Source organism: Loxodonta africana, chromosome 11 (genome assembly GCF_030014295.1).
Source record: "Loxodonta africana isolate mLoxAfr1 chromosome 11, mLoxAfr1.hap2, whole genome shotgun sequence".
Lineage (NCBI taxonomy): Eukaryota > Metazoa > Chordata > Mammalia > Proboscidea > Elephantidae > Loxodonta > Loxodonta africana.
The window spans coordinates 96,056,767-96,079,241 of NC_087352.1; the positions used below are offsets into that span (position 1 = coordinate 96,056,767).

Here is a 22,475-nt window from a genome sequence, read left to right on the forward strand (position 1 = left end):
AACTTGGTATTAGAGAAGGATTGATATAGCTCTGCTGAGGCTTATGAATAGCCTTCTTTTTTAAAAATTCATTTTATTTTTTAATTTATTTTTGGTAGCAATATATATAATCAAATGTACACACATTCACAATTTCTACACGTGCAGTTCAATGACATTGGTTACATACTTCATATTGTGTCACCATTCTCACTATCTCCATGCATATTGTTTCATCACAATTAATCTAGAATATTCTGCTCCTTAGAGTTCTCATCTGTGTTTTAGATTAACTGTTGTCAATTTGAACTCACATAGAGTCTTCTTTATTAGAGCACAATGCTCAAGGCAAACCTGTATTAATTGAACTAAACTGTTTCGTTTAACGATGGCTTCATGGGATGGTTTTGGTTCACGGTTTGAAGATTATTTCTGGGCAATAGATTTGGGGGTTTCTTCAGTCTCAATGGATCCAGTAAGTGTGGTTTCCGTATGAACTTGAAGTTCCTTATGAAAAATCTGTTCAATGATTTTCCTCCTTTTGATCAGGATCCATCTACTGGGTCCTTGATCAAAATATCCAGTAATGGTAGCCAGGCACCATCCATTTCTTCTCGTCTCACTGGCAAAAGAGGTACTAGTTTATGGAGACAGCCTCTTAATTGGAACAAAATCACTCATAGAAAAAAAAAAATACAGTTTATGATAGCATATTCCTTTGGACACTTTTTTCCAGCAAATCTTAAGGAAACAGACCAGAGAGGTGGTGTTCTGTAGGCTGCTACTACACTACAGCTCATGATCTGAGCAAATACTACCTTTGACTGAGAGCTCTGCTAGCTGGATACACCTCGATAAATTATCAATTACAGTAAGCAGTTCTAGAATAAAGAGAAAAACTTATAGCATGCTTGGAGTCTCATAAGTGGATATTATTCTAGACAGTCCTAGATAAAGCTACCCACATGGGAAGTGAAAACTAACAAGGTTAGCGATATGAAAAAGTGCTCAAGGTAAATTAATAGTTGTTTTAGGGGCTGCCAGACAAAGGTGATTGACTTAGTTTTGGGAATTTAAGAAACAAATTAGACAAGTCACAACACCTGATATTGTGCCTATCTTTACCCTTCACTGATCCAAAATTAAGCATGACTGGGAACAGATAGGAAACCCTGGTGGCGTAGCGGTTAAGTGCTACAGCTGCTAACCAAGAGGTCGGCAGTTCAAATCCACCAGGCACTCCTTGGAAACTCTATGGGGCAGTTCTACTCTGTCCTGTAGGGTTGCTAAGAGTCGGAATCGACTTGATGGCAGTGGGTTTGGTTTTGGTTTTGGGAACAGATAAGGAAACCCTGGTGGCGTAGTGGTTAAGAGCTATAGCTGCTAACCAAAAAGTCGGCATTTCAAATTCACCAGGTGCTTCTTAGAAACTCTATGGGGCAGTTCTACTTTGTTCTATAGGGTGTTATGAGTCAGAATCAACTCGACGGCAACGGGTTCTTGGGAACAGATAAAATTCACCAAGACACCCAGTCATACAACATCTTTGTATTGACTATTTTTACAGATTTCTTTGCCCTAGGTGGAGGTACTTACTTTTGAGGGGTATAGAGGCCTTGTTTATTGAGGTCCTGGGATCTTAACTCTTGCACAGAGAGGCGGCCAGCACCACCGGTGGAAACTGAACTGCGCTTCATGCTTGTGACCTACATTCATGAAATCAGTATTTAAAAATCCTTCCACACATAAACTGCACATTTAGCAAGCATCATTATCTTTATCTTCAAACAGAAAGGAGGCCAAGTTTCATTCTTTCTTCAAGATAATCTTTCCCCTGCACTATCTTTACTCATTTATGTATTGTGTACCATAGCCCTCATTTCAGGGAATGTCATCTACTTAATTGCATTTTTAAGTATTCACCATACATAAACATTTACTAACTACCAACCACCTACACAGGAGTGTGCCAGGCAATGCAAAAGATACGATGAATATGGTATGATTCCTGCCCTGCATGGTAGTTAGAGACCTGAATCTTAACCCAGACCACATCTCTATGGTTGGCTGTGCCTGTTTCAAATGGGAAGGCAGAGGCTACATGAGAAGCCCAACTTCTCAACTTCTTGCATCCATCACAAAATGTTTCTTTTTCTTTGGTCTCTGAAAATAGAATTTATTGTTTTTTCTTAATGACAATCTCTCCTGCTCTATCCTTAACTCATTATTTCTCAGTTTAATATTCTTCAATCACCGCCCCTCTTGCTTCACTCTCCCCTTCAACAAGGATAAATCTGGTCCACAGAAGCGTCTCTAGGCCACATCCATCTTCTTGGGCCACATTAACACCTCATTCCCTTACCTGTACTGAACCTGCGGCCTCCTAGGTTACTCACGATTGCCAATTTTGGGGGTTCTGTCTCATCTCTCAATGGCATTAGGCACTATACATACAGCCAGCCTTCTCGGGTCCTGCCCTGGCTTCCATGAAAGCGGACATCTGTGGTTATCCTTCTACTTCTCTGGGCACTCCTTAGTCTTTTACACTAATCAGGCTCTTTCTCGGTTTTGGCCGCCTATTTCCTCTCCCTCAATATACCCTGCTTTCTTCTTACAACTTTCCCACTCTCGCCTACTCGTTCACTCCCCATCTTCACTTAAGGAGCAGAGTTCCAGATGCACTCCTCCCACAGCCAGTAGGATACCACATTAGTATCTCAACCCCCACCCACCAAATCACAATTCCTCATCTTGCTCTCTCCTTTCCCCATCAGTGGCCCCCTACGCCCTCCCCTCCTCCCTGAGAATTCCTTGGCAGTAGAAATTTACTAGTCTCTGAGAAACTAGCGCCCCGCACAGATGCGGCCCGAGGCCTCTCACAAAGCGGACGCTAAAACATTGTGCCTCAGCGTCGCTCAAGGTAAACTGTCGGCGCTATCGCTTTCGCCCCCCGGGACCGTACCGGCCGGAACAAAACTAACCCAAAGGTCTTTCATGAGTCCACCACCCGTTAGTCACCTTTCGTCCAGCTTCCCGACACGACCTAGGGGCCGAATTTCTGAACGGCACGATTCCGTAGAAACACCGCTCCCTCCTCTACCCGCCCGCGCTCTTCAAATTTTAAAATCTCCGCCCGTGCGAACGTCCCCACGCACGACGTGCGCGCGCATGCGCAATACTCGTACGCCACCGCCCCGTCGCCGGGACTCTGCGTGCGGGCTGCGCCCCGCCGCCTCGCTGGCTCCGCCGGCTTCCCCAGGCAGCGTCAGCGTCTCCTACGAAGTTTAGTCCGACCGCTCGATTTAAGTTCTGAAGACTTGAGGGCTCTATGTCACTGAGGAGCGGGCAGAACGCTCGAAGTCGCCCTGGAAACGCTTTCCGTACAGCAATATGGCTGCGCCCGTTGACGCTTAGAGAAGGAATTTTCCCTTCGCTTTAAAAGGGGCTCCCTTCACGACAACTACTTAGATGGGCGCTGTTCTTACTCTGGGAGTCTGGGAAGGCGGCGTGCATTTTTCTGACAAGGGAAGCGGTGAGGTAGGAGGTGGGGGCTGCGGAGTGTGCGTGTAGCCGGCTCCGAGCATCGCCCTGCTAATACTCATGGAGTTAGAAGGTTCAGTTTAAATGTGCTATTAGCCCCTTACTTCGCAGCAACTGTGCTGTTAGCCACTTACTTATTTCTTGTCTTGGCCCCCTCTTCAATTCTCCATTACACTAGTTTGAGAAAGCAATATCCAGAACCGTAAATCATCTCTTGAAAAAAGATGAAGTTCTGAAAAACCTAGTTTCCTGAGAAGTACTGCTCAGAAGCAGTTACAGATCTAGACCCTTAATCTTACAATTTTGCTAAGGTCCAGTGCTTCTGATGTGCAATTAAAAATTGCATTTTGCTGTGCCCAGACCAATAGTTTGCCATCTTCATTACCCCATTATTCCGTTGATAGCAGTGGTTTACTAGGGCAGTGATACTGAAGAATGGGCTAAGGGGAATGTTTGAAAAAACAAGGGCTGTTCTGCTAATATGTTCTCTTGGAATTCTGTGACTCTCAAGATAGGGTCGCTATGAGTCGGAATCGACTCGACGACACTGGGTTTAATTTTTTTGGTTTGGCCTCAAGATAGGTTTATATCATCAAAAGGGCTGAATTTATATAGATAATGTAGTGTTCTTTGCTTTAACACGTCACTTTCACCTTTCAAGGATTCAATGATTTCCTGACTTGGAGACTGTGTACTTGGTTGCTAGAGCCACAGACTTAAGCAAGAGGTTGTGGAGGGCCCAGGAAGAGAGGTAGATTAAATTGGGTTTACGGAAATAAGATCAGGTATTGACTATCTTTGGCAAAATTGGCTGACAATTTTAAATGTTCAACTCTGACATTAAAAGAAGTTAATATCAAAAAGTTGCCATTTTCCTTAGAACTACTATATAAATGCTAAATATGTAAAGTTTATATGTATTTGTACGTCAAATGTGCTTGTGTGTATGAAGTATATTTTTCCTGAAATACAGGATATTTAAAGACTTTATATGGAAAGTTGGGCTTTAATTCTAGTCCTTAATTTCTAGAGGTACTTTTTATGGGAGAGAATGTCTGTGGTGCACCAGCTGTCACCTGGGTGGTTACTGGATCATCTTTCATTCATTAACAAGATAAACTATCAACTTCATCAGCATCACAAGGCTTGTTGCAGTAAAAATGAGCCTACTTCTTTTGTCCACTTTGATTCTCTTCAAACGGATTCTATGTCTTCTTTTGGACCCTCTGCTACATATGTTGCTTCTTACTCGACCACTGTGCCTGAGAATGTTGATAGAGGAAACAGTGACATGCTCATACAAAACTATGTTTTTCGATCTGAATTATTTGATGTCACCAAACCCTATATAACTTCAGCTGGTCGTGAAGAATGCCAACGAAGTAATGAAAAGGAAGATCTAAGAGATGGTGTTAAAAAAGAAAGCTCCACTCCTATCATTGGGAAGGTAGAAAGTTTAAAAAAATTTTGTTTATAGGAAACATGAAAGAAATTTATCGTTACAATATCTTAGATATCTTGTGATGTATTAAGTATAAACATCAGTAAAGCATAAGAAGGCTTTAGCATATCCAGAATAGTTTTTAACTCTTTCCAAACATTTCACCATTCCTATAAGACCAAATTTGCATAATTCAAAATTAAGCAACGTTCACAGGGAGTGAATGTAAGTTAAACATAACAGTCAGATAAAGAGAAATCTCTGCTTTTCTACTTAGGTGTTTATATTGATGGCATGTTTTTTTTACAACTGATTTTACTCAAAAGCATGTTTCCTTTTCTGCAAAATTCCAAGGTAGCAGTTGGATTTTGGGATTTTTTTTTAGAGGCCTGTCCTTTGGGGAGAGGAGCCCTGGTGGGATAGTGGTTAATGTGCTTGGCCACTAACTGAAAGGTTGGCGGTTCGAACCCACCAGCTGCTCTGCCGGAGAAAGATTACAGTCTTCGAAACCCTATGGGGTGGTTTTACCCTAGTGTCCCTATGAGTTGGAATTGACTCGACGGCAGTGGGCTTTATCCTTTGTGGGTAAGCTCAGATAATAACATTTAGACGAGGGTGATGTTTCTGAAAAATTTCTAGTGATGGAAATAGAAAGCTATTGTGGAAAATGTGTAGAGTTTTTTATCTTTGTATACACACAGTGGCAATCTTTTAATAAAGTTTTGAGAATGTCATATAATACCAAATTAATTGTGCTTCAGTAATTTGTATTTTTGAAGAATTCGGAGATAATTATACAAAGTCCATGTCAGATAGATACACTAACATTTTCTTTGGTGGAGATAGGAATAACATTCATTATTCACCCAACAAATGTTTGAGTTCTTTTCTGTGTGCCATTGTACATAGAGGGATGAAACAAGATAAACACAATCCCTGACTTCATGAATCTTACAATGGAGTGGAGAGGAAAGATACTAAGCAGGGAAGAAAGTATCTTGAGAATTGGAATAGGAAAGTAATAGAAATAGTATGTTGTTACAGGTACCTGAAGTAGAATTTTTAATATTATGATTTCTTCTTGTACATTATCTTTTTCCCTTTCAACAAATATTTATTGAGCATATGCTGTGTCAGGTATAGAAAAGGCGTAGTGTTGCCTGAGATCTCAATAAAATAGTATATAAATACTGTATCATTGCTATTAGTAATTCAGACAAATAAACATTTGTAAAGGACTTTACAATTTACAGAGTATGTACACTACCTTTTAATGCTTAGTTTCTTACGTGGGGTAAGTTTCTCACATTTTAATGTTGAAGAATAAGGTGAACATATGGAATGGTGTTGATGTATCTGATTTGTACCTAACCCTCAGATAAATCCTAAAGAGTTACTACAAGATACGTTGCCACTTCTTTTGACTGTAGTATGTGGGTAGTTCCTCTCCTCAAAAATGAAGAAAGATGAGAATAATTATACTCTGTATTTCAACTCATAGGTGACACTCATTACTGTCCATATAGTGTCACTGCCAGTGCTACATTTTATCATGTGGTGGTGGTGTTGTGTGCTGTTGAGTTGATTTTGACCCACAGTGACCGTATATGACCCTATATGACAGAGTAGAACTGCCCCGTGGGGTTTCGTAGGCCGTAATCTTTACTGGAGCAGGTTGCTGGTTCTTTTCTCCTGTGGAGCCTCTGGTAGATTCGAGCTGCTGACTTTTCAGTTAGCAGCTGAGTGCTTTAGCCACTGCACTGCCAGGGCTCCTTGTCATGTTGTACTAGTTCTCATTAAACAGGTAAGACTGAGGATGACCTTTCATTACCTATTAAGTTGGGATTTATTGATTTATTACTTACTTTGGGGAAGTCTGTCTCCTTAGTCCATACCCTTTCCATTCATTTTGACCTCAACAGATGATTATTATCATTTAAAGATTGGAATACACAATATGAAAAATGTGACAAAAATGAAATACTGATATATTTCAAAAGATCAACATTGTGACAGATGGCAACATAATTTTTTCCTTGTGACTTATCTACCTTTTAGAAGCGTAAAAGGTGTGTGGTTTTCAATCAAGGTGAATTGGATGCTATGGAATACCATGCAAAGGTAAGTGTAAAATGTTCATTGATCACATTGGAAGATTTACATGACATAGTATAATAAAGGAGTCCCTGGGTGGTGCATAAGGAACCCTAGTGGCACCGTGGTTAAACATTCAGCTGCTAACTGAAAGGACGGTGGTTCGAACCCACCAGCCACTCTGTGGAAGAAAGTTGTGGCAGTCAGCTTCCGTAAAGTTTACAGCCTTGGAAAACCTATGGGGCAGTTCTACTCTGTCCTGTAGGGTCACTATGAGTTGGAATCAGATTGATGGCAGTGGGTTTGCTTTGGTTTGGGATGGCACATACGGTTAAACACTCGACTGTTAGCTGAAAGGTTGGCAGTTTGAACCCACCCTGAAGTGCCTGGGAAGACAGGCCTGGCAATGTGCTTCCAAAAGATCACAGCCTTGAAAACCCTATGAAACACTCATGGGGTTGCTGTGAGTCAGAATCAACTTGACAATACCTTGAAAACAACAAAAGGATGGCTTAATACTATAGGATTTTTAACGTACTGAAGATAGCCGAGGACACAGAAGTTGAATCCTTGAATATCAAAAGTCTACTGTATCTATTAATTTTGGAAACATACCTGTTGCCTGGAAATGCCATTTGTGTGATTAAAGTGCAGAGAGATGCAAAAATCCAGGGTATGATATGATACATGAAGAATGTTTACTTTAAGATGTTAAATGATATTAGAGAATAGAGTTTCTTGAATATATGTATATTCAGAGTGCTAAATGAACTACAATACATTTGACTGTTAATGGTTAATACGAATTATGAAATATTTGTGTGCATCAGAATAGAATCAAACTTAAATAGTCATAAAAGAAAGAAAAAGTTTTTTTTTTTTTATAGGATATTTAAAAAATCTTATTTAGATCTCTTAGTGCTTCGGTAGCAAATTTGAATAAAGATAATATAGGGTATTTATTATCAGTGAGTAATTTCATAGAAATTAGAATCTATTTGCTATAGTGTGGTGTTAAAAAATGAACTATTAAAAGGGCTGGAACCAGGGCTGTTAATAGCTAAGATATCTAGGTTATTTTAACTTATATTAAGGAGAAGCCTGAAGTAGAACTTGCCTTGTTTGCTTTCTTTACTGAAGTTATCGGTCTCCCTCCCTTCCTATCTAGTTCATTTATCCATTCACTCACCGAATCATTAAGGTTATTTACAAATATTCGTTGAATGCAGACTTCATTCCAGACACTGTGTCAGCCTTAGGACTTCAGTGGAAGTTGAGATAGATAGAGTCCTTCTATCACAGAATTTATGATCTTCTTGAGGGGTACAGACAAATTACATTACATTGTAAAAAGCACTGTCATAGGAGAATTATAGTATCTCTTGGAAACCCTGGTGGCATAGTGGTTAAGTGCTACAGCTGCTAGCCAAAGGGTCGGCAGTTCAAATCCTCCAGGAGTTCCTTGGAAACTCTATGGGGCAGTTCTACTCTGTCATATAGGGTCGTTATGAGTCAGAATCGACTCGACGGCACTGGATTTGGTTTGGGTTTGGGTATGGGGGCATATAGGAAGGCATCTAACCCAGACTTAAGGATGGGGATGTCAGGGGAAAGGTTTATGGAGGCAGTGATAATTGTTCAAGTTCAATTCTTTTGAGTAGACATTAATCATGAAGAGAGTGATGGAGAGTGTTCTAGGCTTAGAAAGTAATAGTGTTTGCTAAAGCTTAGAAGCAAGAGGGAGTATGGCTTGTTTGAAGAACCTGTGTTTTCCTTCAGCTCTTTGGAAATATTTAACGATGTTTTAAAACTTATGTTTAAGTCCATTATCTGAGCTTCTGTGGGGATTGTTTCTGTTATATTGTTCTATTGAATGATCCATCTTTTCTTCTTTCTGTTTTTGTGTCTCTTGTTAGTTTTTGTCAAAACCAGGACATTTAAATATTATAATGTGATAACTTTGGAAATCAGACTCTTCCCCTTCCTTAGGGATTGCTGTTTTTTCTTTTCTTTTTTTAACTGCGGTAATGTCTTTGTTTAGTGACTTCCCCTTTCTGTATGTGTGTTGACATTGAAGACTCTGTTTCTTAGCTTGTGCTCAGCTAGTGTTTTGAGAGAAATTTCCTTTGAATATCAGGGAGAAAACGAACAAGCAGTGACCTCTCCCAGTCTTTGCAAACTGGACTTGTGCCAGAGCCTTTCTTCAGCAACCCCTCCCCCCAGCTGATTTTCTTTTTTACTCAGAGAAATTTGATTATGATGTTCCTTGGTGTAGTTTTCTTTATGTTTCTTTTGTTTGATGTTCACTGAGCTGCTTGTACCCATGAGTTTATAATCTTCATCAAATTTGGAAAATTTTTTTACCATTACTTCCTCAAATATTTTTTTCCATACCTGATTTCTCTCTTCTACTGTAGGGTCTTCACTTATACATATATGAGACCACTTGAAAGTACCTCACAGCTCATTCATATTCTTTTCATTTTTAAAAATCCTTTTTCTGTTTGTGGTTTTTTTTTGTATACTTTCTTACTATGTCTTCAAGTTCATTAATCTTTTATTGTATAATGTTCAAGCTGCTGTTAGTTTGATTCAGTGTATTTTCATCTCAGATATTGTTATTTTCATCTCCAGAAGTGTAATTTTCTATTTATGTCCCTACTTTTTGAAAAGATGGCATTATAATAACTGCTTTGCTGTCCTTCTATGCTTATTATATCATCTGTGTTAGTTCTGGGTCCGTTTTGATTGATTTTTATTACCCTTCCTCATTGGTTGTATTTTCCTGCATCTTTTTATGACAGGCAGTTTTTGATTGGATGGCAAACATGGCAAATTTTACTTTGGGTGCTGAATATTTTTGTGTTACTTTAACTTTGATTTTTAATTGTATTTTCAGTGCTGATTTTTTTTTTTTTTTTTTTTGATTCCTATAACTTTGAATAGATTTTCTGCCTTGGACTTTGTTCTGAGATGCAGTTATTTGAAAACAGTTTGATCTTTATTCTTGCTTTTCAAATATTGTAGGTGGGCTTAGAACAGGGGTTGGCCTAGGGCTAATTGTTCCCCTTTACTGAAACAAGATCCTTCTTCCCTACCCAATGTCAAGAACTGTAAAGGATCTGAAATTTTAGTGAGCTTGCCACAGTTGCTTGGATGCTGGGAGAAGATATGAAAATCTTAGGTCAGGGACAGAGGATTTTATTATTAACAGTACAGCAGGAAACATATGCTTATGATCACGTATTTACTCTTGTACCCCCTGTCCCATGGGATAATGCTAATCAGCCTTGTTGGATGCTGTGTGTGCCGTGGGTTTGAGTCACATCTTAAGGAACCCCAAGGTTAGGGAACCCCAGTCTTTTAAGTGGGCTGCAGTCAAACCTATTCAAACTTTGCCCCAGATGGAAACTTTATTAACCTTTATACAAACAGACTCTCTGCCTTGGAAGAAGGCGGTATTTCCGTCTTCCATGGATTTTTGCTATACAAATATCCTTGAAATTTTTGTCTGCAAAAAAAGCTGTCGGAGAGACCCGTGGTAAAATTTCTCCCAGTAGCCTTGTGAATCGTGAGGTTTTCCAATCTGGCTGGTTGACACAGGCATTATTCTTGGCTCTGTGAAAGGAGCAAGCACTGTTGCCTCTAATCCTTTTGGGTGGCCCTTTTCCCAGTCATGCATGCACTGATCAATACTTAGGTGAATTCTCCAGTGGGGACTTCTGCAGATCTTGCTCTATCTCTGTAGCTCTTTGCTGTCTGGTACTCTGTCTTGTGAACTGTAACTGTCTTAACTTCACCATCCTTTCAGCTCCATCTCCCCAACTCAGGGAATCTGCTGGCCTTTGCTTATATTCTTTCTTCTTGTGGTCTGGAAATTCTCTCCAGGCAGCTAGCTGGGGCAGTCATAAGTTTACCTATGATTTCTGTCCCATCTCTCAGGAATCACTGTCTGTTGTTGCCTCATGTCCAGTGTCTTAAAAGCTGTTGTTATCATTCTTTTTGGCTGGAAGTAGAATGCTTAGGCTGCTGTTAAGATTTTCTCTTTATCACTGATTTTAAGCAATATGATTATGATGTTTCTTAATGCAATTTTTTTTTTTTTTTGGTTCTTTGGTGTTTTTTGAGCTTCTTGGACCTGTGAGTTTGTAGTCTTAATAAAATTTAGAAATTTTTGGCCATTATTTTTCAACTTTTTTTTCTGTGTCTTCATCACTTTCTTTGGAGACTCCAGTTATACATATATTAGACTGCTTAAAATTATCCCACTCATTGATACTCTGGTCATTTCTTTTTTAGTCTTTTTTTCTCTGTATCATTTTGGATACTTTTATCATTACTTTTTCAGTTGCACTCATCATTTCTTCTTTAGTGTCTAATCTGCCAATCCAATCTGGCATATTTTTCATTTCCTACATTGTAGTTTTCATCTCTAGAAGCTCAATTTGATCTTTTTTGGAGGTTCCATTTCTCTTAACGTGTTTATCTTTTTCTTCATGTTCTTGAACATATACAATATAATTATAATAACTGCTTTAATATCCTTTTGTACTCCCTCCCCCAATCTTTTAAATGGGCTGGAAGCAAACCTACCCAGCCTTTTCTACTAATTAAATCACATGTACTATTCTTCTGTCCACTTCTATTGAGTGATCTCATTTCTTGTAATGTGTCCTATTTTTCTGCTTTTTTGTATACCCAGTAACTTTTTATTTTTTGTAAGACATTTCAATTTTAGCTTGTTGTGTGCTGGATATTTTTGTATTCCTATGAATATTCTTGAACTTTGTTTTCGACGAGGTTGCTTTGAAGGGGTTGATCTTTTAGAGACTTCCTTTAAGCTTTTTTAATTAGGAGCAGAATATATTTTGTCTAAAACTATTTTTTTTTCTCAGTACTAAGACAGTATCCCTCTGAGTAATCCACCTGATGCCCTGTGAGTTACAAGGTTTTTCACTCTGCCTGGTAGGAGCACTAATTATACCCAGCCCTGTGTCAGCTCTGAGGATTATTCCCTCTAAGCATTTCATCTGGTTCTTTTCCTGACCTCGAGTAGTTTCATCACACACTTATGCTGATCAGTATTCAGCTGGAGTTTTGAGAGGACCCTCACAGATTTCAAGAACTTTTCATCTTTGTAGCTCTCTTCTCTCAGTGCCTGCTGTGAAAACTCCAGCGCCTTTGTCTTTCTAGACTCCTGGGTCTATCTCTTTGACTCAGAGAAGACTGCTGGACTCTGAATGGATACTCTTCTCTGTGCTGCTGCCTGTAAACTTTCTCAAGGCAGTAAGCTAGAGTAATCATTTGTTTCTCCTTTCTTAACTGTCTTTGCCCTGCACGGCTTGACATTCCAAAGTCTAGAAACCTTTTTTTATTTTTTAATATGTTTTCATACATTCTTTTTAGTGATTTTATGTGGTAGGGTAAATCTGATCCATGGTACTTCATGTGGTCCAAAAGCAGGACTCAGGCTTTTAGTTTTATAATTACTGCAGTTTAATTTCTGCAAAGCTTTGTTTATACGTTAATTTACCTGTTATTTTTCTCTCTTGCTCCCGCCCCCTTTTTTTCCCACAATTCAGGCTATATTTAAAAAAATCAAAGGCATGTTTATTTTACAATTGTTGTTAGGTTCTGTCAAGTCAATTCTGTCTCATAATAACCCAATGTAACAGAGTAGAACTGCCCCATGGGGTTTACTAGTCTGTAATCCTTATGGGAGCAGATCACCAGGTCTTTGTCCCACAAATTCACTGGGTAGGTTCAAGCTGTCAGCCTTTCAGTTAGCAGCCTAGCACTTAACCATTGCAACACCAGGTCTCCTTATTTTACAATTAACCAAACCCAACCCAGTGTCATCGATTAGGCCACTAGAAATATATTAAATATTGTGATTTAAACTTAATTCTATTTATAGGTTAGAAATTCTGTTTTCTTATAGGAACATTCATATTATCAAGTTCATTTTATATATTTTAAGGAAATGTTTTCCTAAATATATACTACTTGGTTATTTAATTGTCGGTACATTTGTGAGGTTTGTTTCATTTTACAATTAGGGAACAGCAGTTCAGAGGTATACCAACACATTTGTTTTATTCTAGTATAAAGTTATTATATAATTTTATTATAGGCGTTAAGAATGTTGATTTCATCTAAATTCAAATATTCACAGCATAGGAGGAATCTCATTATTTAGAAAATTGTTTTAATGTCAATGTCCTTTCTTTTAATGTGTTTTTTAAAAATTCTTTTACAGATCAGGAGTTTGATTTTGGATGGATCTTCACAGTTAGTTCAAGAAGGTCTCAAAAGTGGTTTTCTTTATCCACTTTCTGAAAAACAGGACAAGTGTAGCGATCACATTACTTTATCACTTGATACTTGCAGTTTATCAGAATTATGTGAAATGGCAAAGCATTTGCCTTCTCTGCATGAAATGGAACTTCAGACATTACAGTTAATGGAAGATGATATGTCTGTTACAGAGCAGGATTTATTTTCACGGGTTGTTGAAAACAACTCTAGCTTCACAAAAATGATTACTTTAATGGGACAGAAATACTTGCTGCCACCAAAAAGTAGTTTTCTTTTGTCTGACATTTCTTGTATGCAACCGCTTCTAAATTGTAAGTAATTATTTTGTTTATTATTAGAAATAGATAATTTTTCTGCATTGTCAAAAGCCAAGACCTAGTCTGAGTTTTGAATAAGGCTCAACATTTTATGAGAGTAGGGTAAACACTTTTCCTGGGTTCATTTTTCCTTTATATTTTATTTCAGTGTTAAATTTTGCTTTTTTAAAATTCTAAATTCTTACTTTGAACAAAGTGTCAAAACTAAATAGCCCCCAGAAGAGCAAATATAGATACTGCTCCATAGTTAAGAATTCATGATACAAATTATGTTTAGTCAAATTACTTAAGTCTTTTTCATAGCAAAGTAGAAACACCTCAGACATGAATATTAATTCCCAGTCTTTTAGGTTAAATTGTAAGTGAATTTTCAAGTTTATTGTCTAAAATTTCTTGGAACATTTTCTTCCACAAAGTTAAAGAATTTAAATATTGAAATCTATAGCCACATAGACCTGGTTTGAATTTAAATTCTGAAGCTTAATTGACTGTGTCTTTTACTCTTCACAGAAATAATGGCTATTTACTTCTCAAAACTGATCCTCTGTTTCCTAATCTGTAACATTTATACGATAGCACCTACTTCTAAGGATCATTTTGAGGATTAAATAAGATAATTTGTGTCTAGTGCTTAGCTCAGTGATTTATATATCTTTAATAAATTATAAATATTTTAATATTCTTAGGGATGAAGTGGGTAAGAGGTGTATTGATCAAATTGAATTTAATTTGCTGTGTATTGTTATTTGGATATTTTATAACAAGATTTAAAATCTTAAGCAGCTACAACAAAGCTTACTAATGAAAATTTCTTTTAATTGCTGTCAAGCCATCTTACTCACGGGTGGTTATCCATGTACTAATGTCAGAAACTCTTCAGAGGCAAATGACAGGATAACAGATTAATGAGAAATTCATGCCATATGTTTGAACATAGTCTTCAGTTCTCTTTGATCTTTGTTACTCTAATATTTGAAAATCTCCTTATTTTAATTGTTTTTTTTTTTATATTTATGAGATCATGCATTTACTAAAATGTGTCTATGTTTATAAAAGGGAGAGAAGGGACAACTGTTTATTACAGCAAAATTCTAATGAATGAAAAAATGTGGATAGAGTGATAAAATGATAGAGGTAGTAAATTTCCATTTGGAAATCGTCATGGTAGTAATCGTTATAGGCAGGTATCCTCAGTTGAGGTCAAAATAGTGTTTGAAAATATGAGACACAGGATATTGGCCTAGTCTGAAAGTACTCCCCGACAAGATACTTTTTAGTGATAAAGAGAAAATAATAAATTTACACTGGATCAACGTGGCAGACTACAGTGTAACCTGGTAACCAAATGTAACATCACCAACAATAAGACATATTGGCATCACATACTTGCTGATATGATGTTCTGATAAGGGCACAACATTACTTCTGAGATACTGTTGCCAAAAATGGGCAATCTACATTTGATCATGAGGAAACATCAAACCCAAATTGAGGGACAGTCTATAAAATAACTGGCCAATAGCCTTTAAAATGTCAGGTCATGAAAGTCAAAGAAAGACCGAGGAACTTTCCCAGACTGGAGGAGATTTAGGAGACTTGGCAGCTAAATGAATATGTGATCCTGGTTTAGATCTTGGACACAAAAAAGTACATAAGTAGTCAACTGGGGAAATTTTACTATGGTTGATATATCAGTTAATATTGTACGAATTTTAATTTTTTGGTTTTTGTAGTTGTATTATGGTTATCTAAGAGGTTAACATTTGGGGAAGCTGGGTGAAAGGTATATGGGAAACTCTTTGCACTGTTTTTACAACTTTTTTATAAGACTGAAATTATTTCACAATAGAAAGTTTAAAAAGAGTAGTAAAGTAAAAAGCACATAGGTTTGAAAAGGCCACATTAATGGCTACAAACTTGAAATGAAAGGTCCACAAATGACTGCTAAGACTTGTGGTGAATTTATAAATCATTATCATGTAACCAGTGAGCTGTAGCCATCTGCAAGTAGTCTCTGCAAAAATAGCAATAATTGAAATCATGTTAAAACCCTAAAATGAATAAATGATAAGGGAAACCTCTAGTTTTTCAGATAAATTACTCCATTTGAATAAATGCCACAAATCTTTTGTGTTTCGTTCCATTATGTTTGTGTCTATAGTGAAAGCATTTCATCTTTGAAGAATATATATAGTTTTTAAAGTGATCATATATAGAAGGAGGTATTTTCTGAAATTATGTCTTTGTTTTCAGGTAGAAAAAAATATGATGTAATTGTGATAGATCCACCATGGCAGAACAAATCAGTGAAAAGAAGTAACAGGTAAGTGGAAATAATTTATCTGTTAGATATGCTATGGATTGACCCTCTTAATTATTATGTAATGGCCTTTGTTGTCTCTCAACAATTTTTGTTTTAAACTCTATTTTGTCTGATATTAGTATAGCCTTTCCAGCTGTCTTATAGTTACTGATAGCATTCTATATCTTTCCCCATTTTACTTTCAACCTAATTGTGTCTTTGAATATAAAGTTTATCTCATGTCAACATTATGTATCTGGATCCAGTTTTTTTAATCCATTCAGCCAATATTTTTTCATTGGTGCGTTTAAGCCATTTACATTTAGTGTAATTACTGATAAGGAAGGGCTTACTTCTGCTATTTTTTTATTTGTTTTCCATGTCATATCTTTTTTGTTCTTCAATTCCTTGATTATTGTTATCTTTTGTGTTCAGTAGATATTTTCTAGTACAGCATTTTAATTCCCTTGTTGTTTCTTTTACTATATATTCTTGAGTGATTTTCTAAGTGGCTGTCCTGGGGATTACAATTAATATTTTAATTTATAACAGTCTAGTACAGATTAATGCCAGCTTAATTTCAATAGTATATAAAACTTTGCTCCTATATAGTTCTTTTTCCCTTCATCTGTTTATGCTGTTGTTGTCATCAATTTTATTCATATGTTTATTTATACAAACTTTTTTATACATTGTATGCCCATCAACATAGATTTATAAGTATTGCTTTATGTGGTTGATTTTAAATCTGATAAGAAAAAAAGAAGAGTTACAAACAAAAATACATTACTATCTTTCATGTTCTCCTATGTAGTTACCCCTACCGGTATCCTTTATTTTTTCCTATGGATTTGAGTTATTGTCTAGTGTCCTGTCATTTATCCTGAAGGACTCACTTTGAGGGCAGGTATGCTAGCAATGAATTGTCTCAGTTTTTGTTTATGTGACAATGTCTTCATTTTTTCATCAGTTTTGAGGGAAAGTTTTGCCAGATACAGTGTCATGATTGACAATTTTTTTTTTCCTTCCAGCATTGAGTATGCCATGCCACTGATTTCTGGCTTCCATAGTTTCTAATGAGAAGTCAGTTGTTAATCTTATTGAGGTCCTCTTGTACGTGATGAATTGCTTCTTTCTTGCTACTTTCATGATTCTGTTTGTCTTTTTCTTTCAACAGTTTGATTATAATGTGTCTCTGTGAGGTTCTCTTTCAGTTTATTCTGCTTGGACTTTGTTGAACTTCTTAGATTTGTAGATTAATGTTTTCATCAATTTGAGAAGTTTTTGGTCATTATTTCTTGAAGTAATCTTTTCTCCCTTTCTCCTCTCTTTCTGAGACTCCCATAATATGTATGTTGGTTCACTTAATGGTGCCTCACAACTCCCTTATGCTCTGTTTACTTTATTATTTTTCTGATTTTCAGATTGGATAAACTCAATTGACCTATCTTCAAGTTTGCCAATTTTCTCCTCTGCTCAACTCTGCTAAGCTCCTCTAGTGAATTTTTCATTTTAGTTATTGTACTGTTCATCTCTTGAGTTTTCAATTTGATTCCTTTTTGTAATTTCTGTTTTTTTTTTTTTAAATTGATATCTGTACTGGTTTAGGCATTGTTCTCGAGCTTTGCTTAAGTTCATTGTCCATGGTTTTCTTTAGCTCTCTGAACATATTTGAAATTGCTGATTTAAAGTCTTTGTCTTGTATGTCCAATATCATTGCTTCCTTGGAGACAATTTTTATTTATTGTTCCATATTCTCAGAGGGTGGACTTGATCTCTGGCTCTGGAGTGAGAAAAGCAAAATTTACTGGTGGACTATTGTGTGTGTCTGTTCTGATCTGTCCAAGGGCTGCCTGAAGAACCGAAGTGGGACACTCCCCTTGGTTAGGCCTGCCTTGTACCTTATGAGAGGTGGGAAGGGAGTGATGAACAATGCCTAAAGGCTGTGATCACTCTTTAGTTGGCTGGGGCTAAATAGTTTGAATGGAGCATACAGTTAACTCCTAACAGCTGAAGGAGAACCCAGAGTGAGAATTTCTTGCAGAAATTATTGCTTTTAAATGCACTGACTATATGGGGGAGTTGGAGAAAACCACACATTTGTTCAGGGTAAAAACACATGGACTGAAAATGCCCAATAATATCCTATATTGTCACCTGAAGTGGATTCTGAAGTGTTCTATAGCAAGGCTTAGGGTTGAAAGAGGGCGCCAACACAGAGCCAAGTTGCAAAGACTGGCATAGGTTTTGTGTGTGTGTGTATGTGTGTGTTTCAATGGAAGTTATTGTTATTACTTTTTTCTCTTTTCCCTGGAGTACAAGGAAATCTCTTTTTTAAACATAAGTTGGGCACAGGCTGGGGAATAGAGTTCTGTGTGTGCATGTACATCTAGGAGGGCAGTTGTTGCAAAAATAGTTAGAGGAAGTTGCTGAACTGTTATAGCCTTCAACAGTTTAAAAAATATCCAAACTCTGGGGGAAGTTTCAGAGCTAACACATTATAATTTTTAAATGTCTGTATCTCAACAAAGAAATAATAAGGCATACAAAGAAACAGGAAAAGATGGCCCATTCAAAAGATCAAAATGCAGTGACAAATCATCTTTATGGAAGCCCAAATAATGAACAGAAAGACGGTATTAAAGGCAATACTAGGCTCAAAGAACTAAAGAAAAACATGGACAGAGAACTAAAGGAAATCAAGAAAATGATACATGAACAAAATAAGAATATTAATAAAGAGATACTTTGAAAAGGGACCAAACAGAATTACTGGAGTTGAAAAATACATTAACTGAAAGGAAAAATTCACTGGAGGGGCTCATTGACAGATCTAAGCTGGCAGAAGGAATAATCAGTGAACTAGAAGATAAGATAATTGAAATTCTCCAGTTTGAGAAGGAAAAAGCAGAAAGAATGAAGAAAAGTGAACAGAGCCTAAGAGAATTGTGGTATAGCATCAAGCTAACCAACATACATTATGGGAGACTCAGAAGGAGGAGAGAAAAGGACAGAAAGAATATTTAAATAATGACAGAAAACTATCAAAAGTTGACGAAGGACATGAGTCTATACATATCCAAGGAGTTCAATGAACTCTAGTTAGGATAAACCCAAAGAGACCCACACCAAGATGCATTATAATCAAACTCTTAAAAACCAAAGATAAAGAAAATCCTGAAATCAGCAAGAGAGAAGAGAATTGTTACATAAAGGGATCCTCAGGAAGATTAGCAACTTCTCAGAAATCTTTGAGGCCAGAAAGCAGTGGGATGACATATTTAAAGTGCTCAAAGAAAAGAAGTGCCAACCAAGGAAAACTTCTTTCAAGAATGAGGACAAAATTAAGTCATTCCTGGATAAAAACTGAGTAAGTTTGTTAGGACTAACCCTGCCTTACAAGAAGTGCTAAAGGGCGTCCTTCAGGTTGAAATGAAAGGACACTAGATAGTAACTCGAAGCTTAAGTAGAAAAAAAGATCCTTGATAAAGTTATTTCATGGTCCAGATTTATCGACATTTTTGGTTTGTAAGTCTAGTAATTATGTCATACATGATTTAAAATAACATGCATTAAAATAATTATAAATTGATTGTTTGGATACTTTATGTATAAAGATGTAATTTTTGGTAACAGCATAAATGTGGGGGGGAAAGAGCAGTATGGGAAGGGCTTTTGTATGTTATCGAAGTAAGTTGGTATCAATTTAAACTAGATTGTTAAATGGAATTGTCATAGTAACAAAAAGGAAAATATCTAAAAAGTATATGCAAAAGGAAAGAGAAGGGAATCTAAATGGTTTGCTACAAAAAATCAACTAAAACACAAATGAAGGCAGCACTGGATCCATGATCCATCTGACATCAGCAATGGTATCCCTTGTTCCATGTCCTCTTCTGAATCCGGCTTGAATTTCTGGCAGCTCTCTGTTGGTGTATTGCTGTAACTGTTTTGAATGATTTTCAGCAAAATTTTATTTGTGTGTGATATTAATGACATTGTTGATAATTTCTGCATTCTGTTGAATCTCCTTTCTTTGGAATGGGTACAAATATGGCTCTCTTCAGTAGGTTGGCCAGGTAGCTGTCTTCCAGATTTCTTGGCATAGAGTGAGTGCTTCCAGCGCCGCATCCATTTGTTGAAACATCTCAGTTGGTATTCTGTTAATTCCTGAAGGCTTGTATTTTGCCAATGCCTTCAGTGCGCCTTGGATTTCTTCCTTCAGTACCATTGGTTCTTGATCATATGCTACCTCCTGAAATGATTGAACGTCAACCGATTCTTTTTGGTATAGTGACTCTGTGTATTCTTTGACCTTCTTTTAATGCTTCCTGCATTGTTAAATATTTTCCCTATAGAATCCTTCAGTATTGCAAATCAAGACTTGAATTTTGTCTTTGGTTCTTTCAGCTTGAGACATGCAGAACGTGTTCTTCCCTCTCAGTTTTCCATCTCCAGGTCTTTGCACATGTCACTATAATACTTTACTTCTTGGGTTGCACTTTGAAATCTTCTGTTCAGCTCTTTTACCTCATTATTTCTTCCTTTCGTTTTAGCTATTCTACGTTCAAGAGCCACTTTCAGAGTCTCTTCCGATATCCATTTTGGTCATTTCTTTCTTTCCTGTCTTTTTAATGACCTTTTTCTTTCTTCATGTATGATGTCCTTGATATCATTCCCCAAGTCCTCTGGTCTTTGGTCGTTAGTGTTCAGTGCATCAAATCTATTCTTGAGATGGTCTCTAAATTCAGGTAGGATGTACTCAAGGTTGCACTTTGGTTCTCCTTGACTTGTTCTAATTTTCTTCAACTTGAACTTGCATTTGAGCTGACTGTTCTGACTGTGTATTCCATCTGGTGAGGCCCATGTGTGTAGTTACTGTTTATGTTGTTGGAAAAAAATATTTGCAATGAAGAAGTTGTTGGTCTTGCAAAATTCATCATGTGATTTCTGGCATCATTTCTGTCACCAAGGCCATATTTTCTAACTACTGATCCTTCTTTGTTTCCAATTTTCACATTCCAATTCTCAGTAATTATCAATGTATCTTGATTGCATGTTTGATCAGTTTCAGACTGCAGAAGTTGGTAAAAATTTTCAATTTCTTCATCTTTGGCCTTAGTGGTTGGTGTGTAAATTTGAATAATAGTTATATTAACTGATCTTTCTTGTAGGCTTATGGATATTATGCTATCACTGACAGTGTTGTACTTCAGGATAGATGTTGAAATGTTTGTTTTGATGATGACTTCATCCATGTCATTAAGGTCGACTCTACTTTGAGGAGGCAGCTCTTCCCCAGTCGCATTTTGAGTGCCTTCCAACCTGAGGGCCTCATCTTCTGGCACTATATTAGACGATGTTCTGCTGCTCTTCTCAAGGTTTTCACTGGCCAGTTTATTCAGAAGTAGACTGCTAGGTCCTTCTTCCTGGTTTGTCTTAGTCTGAAAACTCAGCTGAAACCTGTCCACCAAGGGTAACCTGCTGGTATTTGAAATGCTGGTGGCAAAGCTTCCAATATCACAGCAACACGAGAGCCACCACAACACGACAAACTGACAGACACGTGGTAGAAAAAAAGAATTGATTAGTAGTATTGAAGCCTGAGAATGGATCTAGTAAATGTTTATTGAGCATTTATTTTCCCTCCACTTGATTTTCTCAGTATGAAGCCAAATTGTGGTATTGATTTAGGATTGGAGGTTTGCAGGAACGGTGAGACTGATAAGCCAAGGGGATTGAAAGTTGAGGGAGCTAGTGAGAAAGCAATGAACTGATTGGTTTCTGGTAGCCTGTGTGGAAGAGGAGTACTTGTGATCAGGGAGAAGATGATATACTCAGTGAAGTAGAGGGATGGGACTCTGGTTGCTTTGATGAGGCCAAGAATAGGTGAGGGAGGGATAGGTGGTTGTGGCCAGAGTTGTTTGTGGTTTCAGGGGTGGAGCAAACCTGAGTCAGACAAGGTCAAGGTTATGGACATTGGAATGAATGAATGAAATAGATAAATTCAATTGTATTTGTTTAGGCAGAGGAGAGTCAAGATGTGTATATTATATGGATTGTGCTTTGAAATTGCTCAATATAATGGCAAGGTTTGTGTAGGTGAGGTAGAGGGATCTCAGAGATGGAGTCCTCGTTGAATATGGAGTGAGAATGAAGTGGATTCAATAAGGAAGATAAGAGGCTAGGATAGCTGAATGGCCTAACTCTTAAAGAGTTTTTTCTTTTTTTTTAATGAAAAAGTACGTGATTTATAGCCTGAAAGCAGTGATGGGGGAGCTAGGAGAATACTGACCTTTCCCCTACCTGTTTTATGTGTTGGGCGTTGAAAAAGAACCACATTCATTTGACTGGGTATTGTAGTGTTCTAGGAAGAGAAACCAGACTTCCTCCGATTAATGGCCAAGAGGTGCAAGGCTATAGGATTTTTTTTAAAATGAAAGACTAAAGGTCTCAGAGAGCCCAGTGGAATTGATTGGGAAGA

The 22,475-nt window shown here is 37.2% G+C and overlaps 2 protein-coding genes across 4 annotated transcripts in view; one reads left to right on the forward strand and one right to left on the reverse strand.

Moving 5' to 3' along the window:
* The window catches only part of NDC80 (NDC80 kinetochore complex component), a 51,448-nt gene extending 48,347 nt beyond the window's left edge, over positions 1 to 3,101 (reverse strand). The window contains exons 1-2 of the mRNA XM_010586843.2: positions 2,998 to 3,101; positions 1,576 to 1,685 (exon numbers count right to left, since the gene is read on the reverse strand). Coding sequence (XP_010585145.1) covers positions 1,576 to 1,676 — 101 coding nt within the window. The 5' untranslated portion in view covers positions 1,677 to 1,685; positions 2,998 to 3,101. The remainder of the gene's footprint in view (positions 1 to 1,575; positions 1,686 to 2,997) is intronic.
* A 71-nt stretch (positions 3,102 to 3,172) lies between these two features.
* The window catches only part of METTL4 (methyltransferase 4, N6-adenosine), a 34,933-nt gene continuing 15,630 nt past the window's right edge, over positions 3,173 to 22,475 (forward strand). For 2 of the 3 annotated variants that reach the window (XM_003406376.4, XM_023543970.2), the window contains exons 1-5: positions 3,173 to 3,516; positions 4,550 to 4,966; positions 7,019 to 7,081; positions 13,314 to 13,683; positions 15,943 to 16,012. In XM_003406376.4, coding sequence (XP_003406424.2) covers positions 3,448 to 3,516; positions 4,550 to 4,966; positions 7,019 to 7,081; positions 13,314 to 13,683; positions 15,943 to 16,012 — 989 coding nt within the window. In that variant the 5' untranslated portion in view covers positions 3,173 to 3,447. The remainder of the gene's footprint in view (positions 3,517 to 4,549; positions 4,967 to 7,018; positions 7,082 to 13,313; positions 13,684 to 15,942; positions 16,013 to 22,475) is intronic. The other variant, XM_023543971.2, reaches the window with a different exon arrangement.